The 12,069-nt window shown below is 31.7% G+C and overlaps 1 protein-coding gene across 1 annotated transcript in view; it reads left to right on the top strand.

Annotated features, from left to right (window-relative positions):
• The window catches only part of LOC118184802 (fumarate hydratase, mitochondrial-like), a 71,439-nt gene that overhangs the window by 8,095 nt on the left and 51,275 nt on the right, over positions 1 to 12,069 (top strand). The window contains exon 3 of the mRNA XM_035354528.2: positions 7,743 to 7,853. Coding sequence (XP_035210419.1) covers positions 7,743 to 7,853 — 111 coding nt within the window. The remainder of the gene's footprint in view (positions 1 to 7,742; positions 7,854 to 12,069) is intronic.

Below are 12,069 nucleotides of genomic sequence, written 5' to 3'. Positions count from 1 at the left end.
TGAGACACATTTAAAGTAGTGAACGTGCGGGACATATATGTCCCAGCCCCCAGGAAAAGGTTAAGCTGACATGAATTTACATTTGTCAAATCCGCCCACCAGCGGCCGAGCGGTAAAGTCGCTGAACACTGGTAGTTCGGTCCGAGGTTCGAATCCCGCGAATGGGCTGGCTGCATGGGTGTTTTCGTGGTTTTCCCCATGTGTAACGTGTATACGAGCCAGTTTCCCTTAGAAAGTCCTCCACGAAAGGCATCCCTCCCTTTAGGCAGATAGCCCTCGAGGCTTTGCCATAATCACACACACACACACATTTGTCAAATCCATTTAGGACCAATCACAGTAATTTCCAACTAGGCCCCTTCAACTAATTTTTTTTTATGTAATTTAATTTCGAGCACTCACTATTTGACTTGACTAAATTTAAATTAATTAATCAATTTAACTAAACATTAATAATTCCCCTCCAAGAACTAAAATGGAAAGATGACTTATCTTAGATGTTGATCCAACTCCGGTTGCAGCAGCATGAACAGGATAACGGCAGATGACTCAGGCCACATCAGTGTAGAGTCTTTATGTTAATGGAGTAGTAGATTAAGAAGGAAAAAAATTGCAGTTCAAAGGCTAAGATGAATCTGGCAACAGCAGTGTAGAATCTTCATGTTAACGGAGTAGTGGGTTAAGAAGGACAGTTTTAAAAACTCTGATGAATAAAGGTATATTGGTGTAGAATCTACATGTCAATGGAGTAGTGAATTATGAGGACTAAATTTTAAGTGGTAGTCATGATAGAAATACTAAGAAAAATAGCAGGGCACTCCCCTGCCAAAGCTCGAGGGAGCAAAGTTTTTGCCCCTCATCGCTACTGAGAAAAAAACTACCTTCACCGCAGAGGCTGGGACACGATGATAAGAGAACAACCAGCAAGAGAGCAGAAAACCAAGTGCTCCGGCTTTTTGTTGTGAACGTCAACCAGAATACTCTGAAATCATCCAAAATGGGGACAAACCCCTACAAAATTGCTCCGCAGAAAACAGTAGGAAAAATTTAATTTTTCGCCTCAGTAGTTCAACTCACTCCCCCACAAAGACGCCAAGTCGACAGAGAAAGCATTAACCTCAACACCCAAGGCGTGAGACCAAATGTAAAAAGTGACCTTATCTCAGCTACTGCATCGCAAAAATGTCACTAAAAATGAAATTCTCCCCTTCCCCAAAACTAGCTAAATTACAAAATTTAGTTAATTAAATGGGCATAACTCAAAAATTATTACAGCTATCTTAATGAGAGTACTTTTAAATGAACGAGCAAATTTTTCTGCTTCTGACTGTCTTAAGTTTGAAGTATGTAAAATCAAATTAAGTATTTTTAATCCACAATTATTACATAGAAAATTCACCCTGTTTCTGTCTTGTCACGCAAGCTCAGAAAAAGAGTGATAAAACATAGGATCTAAGTTACAAAAATCCCAATTAAAAGGAGAACAAATTAACACATTGATTAAATAAAATACATGTTGTACAGCATAATTTGTAATAAATGATAAATTAATTTTGAATAAGACATTAATTAATTAACTGAATTTTGCTACACAGTGTAATCTGCATCTGATGTTGGAATAAGTAATCATTGCCAAGCATAATGTTAACATGAAAGGTACCATGCTGTTTGTTGCTCAGTTACTGATATTAAAATTTTTTTTTATACATTGCTGCATTAGTCATTTCTCAAGCTGCTGTGTGTTGATAGTTATGGGGTGGATGAAAGTGAAATACAACAAAAAATGATTTCCCAGGTTGGTGTCAGGAGTATAAATTATTCAGTAGATGAAAAATCCATGATGTTTCGATGTACAATGTTTTGCTTTGTGTTATATGCAAAGCAGAAAAGGTAACTATGGAACCAAATTATTGATCATTCAGATTTATGCTAATAAATGATTGTTTCTTCAATATGGAGGTACTATTTTTATCTTGTGCTCTAGAGCTGAAATAAAATTAGGAATTAGAACTCTTTACTACTGTATTATTATCCAAAGCGCCACTGTAAATCGTATAAAAAAAATCTGAAAACGAATTTGCTGGTGGTTTCAGAGATCCACATTTTAGATCTTTCTGGATATTGGATGCCTGAACCTTGGACTTCATACTGTATAAGAAATATCTGGTTGTAATGAAAGTTTTCTGCCAAAAAACATTCTTAATAAAGTTAGGGAAAAAAAAAGCATGAAAGCAGTACCTTTAGAGCTGGTAGTAATCACCACCTAAATCTACGATTTTCTACCAATGTTTTGGTAGTTTCTCAAAGCTTTTGGCCCAGAAACTTGGTGGTTGCGAGTCAAAAACAAAGCAACTTCATTTCGGATGTTCTGTGCAGAATGGAAGATATTACCAGCAAGATGTAGCTGCAGATGTGAGAAAAGGTAGAGACTCGAAGAAGCGATTTAGGGGCTATATGGTAGGTGTGGCAAAATGTCCCATTCGAGTCCGTATAGAGTCCACTCGATTAATGCAGGAACATGTGGTCTTGCATTATCTTGATGTAACGTTATCTTTTTTTTTTTTTTTTTTTTGTGCTGGAACTTAGTTTGACAATTTTTCTTCATAGCAGCATCAACGTGGACTGCCATCTCGCTGTACACCTTACTGTCGATTACTTACTGTTACTACGGTCTTACCATTTTCCAAATACTCTTTGTGGATAATATCATGACATTCCCACCAGATACAAAGCATGATCTTTTTGTTAGTCAAATTGCACTTTGCAACACTGCCGACGGGCTCACTGGTCACAGACCAACCCCCTTTTCAGCCTGTGTTGTTGAAGTAAATTCACTTTTCATCACAAGTGACAATCCAGTCCAGAATTTTGCCCTTGTGTTGATATTTGAGCAGATTAGTGCATACCCAAATACATCTGTTCTTATCTGCTTAAGTCAGCTCATGTGGCATCCAACGATTGAACTTGTACGTCAAGTTTATGTGATGATAGCGTTCATAGTACAAAGTCCAAAATCCAGACTCGTCGGGACTTCGGCGATTCCGGATATGGGATTTTTCCGGATATTAGATCATCAGTTTAAATCTAGTAAGATGGCGTGTAGAAATTATAAAATTAAAAATATGAAATCATGTTTTATGAAATAATAAAGTATTTATGATCTAAAGGGTATCGAAATTTACAAAAAAAAAAAAAAAAAAAAAAGCTTAATATTTATTTGCTTACCTTATTAAAAATTTCTTTCGATGTAAGTTGTTTAAGTTGCTTCATTTTTTGTGCTAATATTTTCTCTTTAATTCTGTAGACAGACATAATCTCTTGTTCAGTTACATTGCTGAAGTCCTGTAACTGCTGTGTCGAGAATTCCGACTAACTTGTCAATCAAATTTTTTTTTCATATTCAGTAACTTTTGTGTCACTTTCTTCACTATTAGTAGCGGTATTTTTTGGATCTAGAACCATACTACAGATTTCCCCATTCATTAATTGATTGATGATTAAGAAGCATTGTCATCACAATGAAAAACTTCTTGTATAGAATCTTCATTTATTGCTGCTTCTCCGCATTTCTTTACAAAATCCGTTAATTGGAAAATTTCACCTTTGTTTTGTGATATCCGAAAACCTTTAAAATTCGCGACTATCATCATCAAATTTAGCTATCGTTCACTATACATATTTGGCTATCCAACATGAGCTTGGCAACTAACGACAAATTGTTCCATTAAATTTTATCTTGCTTCTTAAGGCTTATCAGAGCTCTAAATAAATTCCCACATATACTTAAGCCTTATTAATAGCCAGCACTAGATATCTTACTGCCTGATGCAGTCTCTGTGGGTCCTAAATTCTGTAACTTCACTGGTTCTGGGTTTATGTGAATAATAGATCAGTATTTTTAATTCAAAGAGCTCTAAATGTTATCTTTGGGTCTATGGGTATCATCAACAAAATCTATTTTTAGTATATGGAAAGAAATTTTTGGTAAATTTTTCGTCGTCATAATATTTTAGCTCATTTAACTTAAATCTGAAAAGAGTTAACATAAAAGGTTACCATACTCCTTTATTATTCAATTACTAACATAAAAAATGTTTAGGTATCGCTATATGAGTCATTACTCAAGTTGTCATGTTTTGATAAACGTGCGGTGATGAAAGGAAAGTATAATAAATAATGATTTGCCAGGTTGGCGTCAGATCTGTGATGTATCTGTGTGGAATGTTTTGGTTGGAGATGTGTGCCAAAAAGCAGATACGCAGCAACGGAGCCAAATTACTGATCATACAAATTTATGCTAAAATTCAATAACAAGGTATTTTATTTAGTGTCAAAGTAAAATTAAGAATCATGACTCTCCAAATGTTTTATTATGCACGGAGAGGGGAAGCAAATGCGCATGCATAAAGTGTAGGAGAAAAACATTGTTGGTGGTTTGAGGTCTGGATTTTAGATCATTCCGGATAATGGACATCCGGATTTCGGACTTTGTACTGTACTAAATCTAACTCCTTAGCAAGCTTACAAGTGGTTGTACACTGATTTTCTTCCACAAGTTGTTGCGATCGGGCCTCATCAGCATCAGTAGGCCAGTCAGAGCGCTGTGTTTTTTTTAATGTCATAGTCCTTGATTTTGAACTTTTGGTATTAAACCTTTACAGTATCATAAAATAACAACATTAGTACCTAAAGCTGTACACATGATTGGTGACATTCTATTGCTGACTTTTTGCAACAGAACTGGAATGATGGTTTCTAATCTGATAGCATGATAGTTCCATTTCAGACACCTTGTACTTAATGATAACGATAAATTTTTACAAATTTTACTGCACAGTGTTCTAAAGCAAGTCTCTTTCTTTCAAATGCCATAAGTCGTTTGACAGAATATGACTAAACACACCAACATGAACTGTTTGTGCTGACAGTATTTGCGATGATGGGAAACTTTCATTAAAACTTGATATATATATTAGGTCAGTTATCACTAAACAAAGAACAAAATAAAATGATGAATTTTGAAAGCCTTTTTCTTGATCGCATTAATTCTGGAAACAAGAAAAAATTTAAAAGAATAAAGAACAATATATTTAATGGTAATCATTGGGCAGTGTTGATGCATACATCTTTCTATAGAAAATTGTTTGGCATGCTTTTTATCTTATAATGCAAAACTATTAGTGAAGAAAACCTTGCAGCATTGAATGAAATTAAAGTAAGTTTAGAAAATGTTTTGCATTATTGAAGGGTTGAAAGCATGAAATTTGGGCTTGGATTAAAATCTGGATACAAGTAACTCATCTACGAATCCATGTTTTATCCCATATTAATATTTTCTATCTGGACAGGATATGTTTTTTCCAAAATTCATATGAAGTGTCTACATACATTAATAAAATACTGTTTTACACAAAAGTAATTGGATCTTTTCTAAATCGGAAATTCTCTAATGCACAATGAATTAAAAATACTTTCATTCCAGTCCTTCCCAATTTAAATAAAAAAAGGCTTCAAGTCATTTTAAATGTGTTAAATAACTTATTTCTAATTCCGTGAAAAGTTTATATTTTTTAGATTTATTTTAATATATACTTTTATCTTTAGGTCAATTATGTAAATTCTTGTATATTCATGTATTAAAATATTATCACTTAACAAATTACATGTTAAGATAGGACATAAAACCTCAGAACATCCAAACTCTCCCAAAAGAAAATATTTCGGTTCACTTTAGGGTTTACCTCAAATTGCTATTAGGAAAAGTATGAAGAAAAAAAATAAATAATTGGGATAAAAAGAACATGTCTGTATAGTATTTAAAATTAGCAAAAATAGCATCCTTAGATCGGCATAGGTTTTGAATAAAACTATCAGTTTATGTTGCAAGCAGACAAAGTTCCAGTTTCTTCAGAAGTAAAATGTTTTTTATTCAGTGCATGATTAATAAATTGGAGAATTTCTTCATGTTTCATTTATCTATAAATGTATAATAGTGACTAAATTTTAAAGTTTTATGCAGAATTGACAATTCAAAATTTTTTGTTGGCCAACAACAACAAAAAAAGGTTAAAAATGTTAAAAAAAAGTTTAAAAAATATGTTAATAATTTCATGAAATAATAGGCATAATTGATACTACTACTACTGTGTACTGTATTTTGCCTTTGTGTTTGGAATCAGCAGAAACATTATTATTAACATTTCCATTGCTAGTAATTTCATTTAAGTTAGTAAGAGATGTTCAATAACATGTTTATGCTCCTAAAGCTAATAAATAACATATCATAAAGCCTTTTATTTGAAAGGCCTATCAGTGGCCAAGCGGTAAAGTTGCTGAACACTGGTAGGGTTGTCCGAGGTTCGAATTCAGTGAATGGGCTGGCTGCATAGGTGTTTTCGTGGTTTTCCCCATGTGTAACATGTATATGAGCCAGTTTCTCGTAGAAAGTCCTCCACAAAAGCATCTCTTCCCCTTATGTAGATAGCCCTTAAGGCTTTGCTGTAATCACATAAATCAACTAAACCAAACCTTTTATTTGAAAATAAACTTTTTGTAATGTTTTGATGGGTCTTGTGAAATTCATAATTCATTTTTTGAGCATTTTGTAATAACTTTTGATACTGTTATCTTTCTTTCTGCTATGAATGTTTGATCTCATAGTTTTAATGTCACAAACTCTGAGAATAATTCATAGTTTCAGGCATAAAATTTTCCCTGATAATATATAATTTATTGAATTTGCTTTTTTATTATAAAAAATTATTTATTATTTTTTTACAAATTTTAAATTTTGATAACCTTGCAGTTAAAAAAAAATCTTGAATTTCTTTTGCAGTAATGTAAATAGATATCAATTGGTAATGCTTTTGCTTATCAAAAATTGATTAAAGAAATTAGTACTCTCACATTATCCTCCTATAACCCTCCTGCAAAGTATTTATATCAACTTAAAAAATGTATCAGAAAATTACAGAGCAAGCTGTCACTGCTCTCCATGTACGAATCGACCTGTTTCAATTTAAAAAAAATAAAAAATTCATGAATTACCTTTATGGAACTTGCATTCATACACTTTCTACTTCTAAGCAAAATGCTATGTTTCCGAAAATATGCAACACTTTTTCATTGGTTCACAGACTCCACAGCGGCATTATACAGTTTGATACAAAGGGGAAAACTCCATTCTTTAAAATGACAACAAGCAGAAACCACAAACATGTTCCTCAAATTTCAAAACTGTGCCCATTATCTCCACCACCAAGATAGACGCTAGCATTATGCATTGATGTAATACACACACAACCATTATTGGGTTGCCAGATAAATACATTTTGTAAAATTCTGGATTGCCTATTTTGGCAATGTAATGCTTTGTCTAGTGTTAGAGTGGGATAGATAGTGCAGTGGTACCAAGAAATTAATGTGATATTTTTGGTTACTTATATATGGAGAACTCCTTGTAATTCTCTTGCAAATATTTTAATAATAGAACCAGTTAAAAATTTATTTTGGCCGTGTTGTTATTCTCAGTCAATCAGTTCGCACTGAAAATAAGTATTTTCATTGATTTCCGTGTAATAGTATATAATTTAAAAGCAGTTTTCTTTAATACAGTGATAAAAATTTGGTAATTAAGACTTAAAATGTCAGACTGAGTCCATTATTTTGACGTAAGACATTAATACAAATTTTGTCTTTAATTTTGAAATGTAATTCAAAGCTAACTGCTTTTATAATTTCAGCAACCAGTTATCAAAGCATTTGGAATCTTAAAGAAAGCAGCTGCTGAAGTCAACAGAGAATTTGGTCTCGATTCTCGTGTTGCAGATGCTATTTGTCAGGCTGCAGATGAAGTAAGAATATTTTATTCTTTCTTCGCATTATCTGTATCATTTTTATATAAATGCAATGAACTATAAATTAAGTAGGCACATTTTGCTTTTCCAATTTGTTGAAAGAAGCAGAATTCTTCAATTAATGTGGAAAAAGAAAATTGCATGTTATTATTAAGATGTTAAGTAGCTAATTATTCCATACATTTCAGTTACCTTAACCTCTTGCCAGGCAATTTAGTGTAGATTATTATGTATATATATATATACATGTACATATATATATATAAGACATAACGTAAGAAATTTAGAACTGATATTTCACAAAGACCAGAAATTGAAATTCATAATTAATAAATTTCAAATAATGATATAAATGCTACAAAGAATTTTAAAATGTTAAAACCAAAACATTTCAAAAAAGCAAAACCCCACTTCAAAAACTTTTTTTTAAATTTAATGAAAAATGAACAAAAACAGAAGAGAAATTCAATCAACCTCAATGCCACTTCATCTGGAGGGAGGAACTTTGAAATTAATTGAAATCTCTCTTCTACAAAAATCATTGCTTTTCTGTATCCAGAATTAGCCGATGAACCATTTCAATGTACTTTAATTATAATTATAATAGTTCACCCAAAAATTCTGGCCTTTCCCAAAACAAGGAAAAAACAAAGTAAATTCTTATTAGAAAAATTAGAATAATCTTTCTGTCCTTTTAAAAGAATTGAAAATGAAAGTGAAAAAGCAAAGTACTTGAGTGAAAAATTTTAAATCAAAATGTTTACCTTTAAACAGATAATCCAATGAATTAAGATGTATTTGAAAAAAACTTTTTAGAACACACAAAGGTAATTAACAACTTCCATCACATTCATTATACTCATTAGGCAAAGTCTAAACATTAGAGTCGAAACAGAAAGGTACATACAGGTTTGCCATCTTGGCTTCATTGGTGAAACTAAAAAACCTTGGCTAGAAAGTAATTGCTCAAAAGGCTAAAATCTTGTATGTAATATGTAATTTTGAAATCATAAGAAAAATTTAAATATTTCAATGAAAATTTATTTTTATTTTTTAGTCAAAGAAAAAGAATGCATCTTAATTGAATGAAATTTACGTAAAATCTTACTCTTGTAAAACAAAAAGGGAATAAATAATATTATTTAGTGTAAAACTTTAATTAAATTTTAAAATCAATTTATCCTTAAAAAAACTCAAAAAGGTTATCCAAAAAGTAATCAAACAGTTTTAAATAATTGTTTTGCAGATATGAGTAATATAAAGTTGAATTTTAGCTTTTAAATTTTGTACTTTAAAATTACAGAAAGAGTTGAAAAAGGAAGTAAAGGAACAATGTCAGAAAAGTAAAAAGTTTTCTCGTCATGGGCTTCTCATGACGACTTTGAAAATATATAAGGCCATGTTAGTAACAGAATAGTAATTAAAAAGAAAAAAAAAAAAACCTATATACCCTTTAAAACACCCTTCTTTATCCTTCTCTTTTGGAGCTTTCAGATAAAAAAATTCATACTTTTAAAAAGTATTATAGGGTGTATATTACTCCAGATTTCTTTAGCATATTATTAATGAATTTTAAAGGAATTTCATTATCTTTTAAAATATTGCTGAGAATAACTAATGTCTTTACAAGTGGCACCCAAACTAAAAGGGTGGTGGTGGACGATTCCCCTCACCCAGGATTTGGCGATTATGTCCCCTTAAAACTTTAGAAAGTGGAAGTATTCAAGGTATTTCTCCCGTCTTCCTAGCATGCCTTCATGGTGTGGTGGTCTGCATGCTGGGTGCATATTCCAGAGGTCCGTGGTTGGGCGAAGGCGTTGTACATTTTTCCTCTCTCCAGCTTTTAGTTAACTAATGTCTATACAAGTATTTCATGGAAAAATTCTGTCACATAAAGCATTTCTGAGTGCACTATGATGGAAAAATAAAAGAAAGACAGTAGAATAAAACAGAAGAATCATTGCTGGTTCCATAGAAAGATCCTAACTTTTTAAGGGGAATTGGAATCTGCCCACACAACCATCAACAAATTCATGAAAGTGCGTTTCGTCATCTTGCAAATAAAAAAAAAAAATCCTGTAAAACTAATAATTTAACATATCCGAATCTCATCTTATAATTTCGGTCTGCGAGATAATTCTCCGACCTGTGGCCAGACCTTTTGATACAATAAAAAGTAAAAACAAACAAGGTGATCATAGAGAACAATATTCAAAGCTAACAATAAAAAGGTAATTGGAATAAAAATTTAAATAAAAGAAATAAACTAAAGGTTCATAAATACAGTAAAAACATCTACAAAAAAGGGCCAAAATTAATTTTAAACTCTACTTACATTAGACTCCAGCAAAAGAAAGTTGAAAATGGTAACACAGTTGAAATAAGTATGGGATGTTAAGGGTTACCAGAAGTAAAGCAAAGTGTTCCAATTGGCTGAATTAACCCACCGGGTGGCTCGCATTCAAATCTATTTACGTCTCGAAAACTGCAGTAAAAATTAACCATGTTTACAATTTTTTTTTTCATTTAGTGTGAACCAAAATTGTCCTGAAAACGGCCTTTGTTAGATTTTCTTCCCCCCTTCTTGTAGGGCGATCAACAAGTCGTTTCACTTAAGTGATGGTTTCCTACTGTCCTTTGATTACCGCCTAGAGGTGAGTAAGCAGATGGGCTGCTTTTGCCCTTACGGAGGAAGGAACACGTTTTGTGTCCATGCTTTGGTTAGACGAAAAAAGATATTTTTTTCTGGAAATCCAAAACAGAAAAGGAAGTTCTGTATTGCCTTGTTACTAATTTCGTGCATATTTCTAATATTAATTGCTTATCAGAGCCGTGCTAAGATAATTTTTCACCTGAGGCAGAAAGGTCAATGCGCGTCCATATAAATATAAAAATAGCTACACTTGTATTAAGCAAAAGTAATTGTATTAAATCAAAATGTCATAACTCTTATAGAATAATTATACCATAATTCTTAAAGTATTTTTTAATTGTAGTTTTATAAATTCAGAGAAATAATGTAGCCAATTATTTATAATTTTCAAATGAAAACGTTAAAAAATTCGTTTTTGATAAATAAGAAATAACACTGAAATGCATATTGCATTAATTTCCAGGTTTTCTTGGAATTTTTTTTGGTTTGTTTTATTGATTTAAGTTTGACGAAGCCTATTTCCTCTAATAATTAAAGTAATTTTCAAATTCGTATAGCCAATTTGGCGCCTCTTCTAGTGATTCACATGAGCCCGGCTTTGTTGCTTTTTAAGTATAAATGTTATTGATTTTTATTGCGTTTCAGTATTTTAATGTATGTTTATAAAATGTTAATTTGTTTTTATATGCATATTTCAGTAATATAATCTTACGACTAGTGAGACAGTGTAGTTTAATTAATTTTCTGCTTTTGATTCATGTTATCGAGCTTTAACGCTAAGAAAAAATTTATAAGGGGCTTAAAATACCTAATTCCTATTGAAAGCTACATGTAATTGATAATTAAATTACTATTAAAATAACAAACACATGCTCAGTGTCGGTCATTTCGACATAATGTTTGTAATTCATTTTACCACAAATTTATTTCGTTTATCTTGTTTCATATTTATAAAAGGGCAGTTTACCTTTATCGCATTTATTGGTTGATAGAAGTTATGAAATATTGATTATTTTGAAACAAATTTCAGTTATAATAACCTTATTAAAAATTTTCTACATATAGACAAGAAGTCACAGATACCTCTCAGTTTCCGAACTAAATTACATGGTACTGAAATTCGGTGCATTTTCATATGATTATTTTTGACAGAAAGAGTTACCTTACGTAAATCACAAAAGAACATTGTTTTAATTCTTAATTAAATATAGCACTTGTATTAAATTGCTAAAATTCATTGTTAGGAAAATCTCGCTCTAAAAAATTAGACACTTTTACCTTTCAAAGTGAAATTTTTGTGGTTTTCTCTGTGCATAATGTGGGCGCGAGTAAGTTTTTCTTAGAATGTCCTCCACGGAGGCATTCCTCCCTTTAGGCAGATAGCTCTCATGTGCTTTGAAGGAAAAATAAAGCAAACCAAAACAAAAGCTTCAAAATTGGTGTTTAACATTTTTTTGGGTTCAAATACGCAAATTACTTCTTGATCTCAATTCACATTATCAAATGTTATTATTTAAATAAATAAAAGCAAGCTGAGGATTTCCATTTAAATTGTTTGTT

This window comes from Stegodyphus dumicola, chromosome 5 (genome assembly GCF_044657685.1).
Source record: "Stegodyphus dumicola isolate Sdum_Otavi_A_Nest chromosome 5, ASM4465768v1".
NCBI lineage: Eukaryota > Metazoa > Arthropoda > Arachnida > Araneae > Eresidae > Stegodyphus > Stegodyphus dumicola.
Note: the sequence above shows the minus strand (reverse complement) of the source record. Positions and strands in the feature narration are given on the sequence as shown.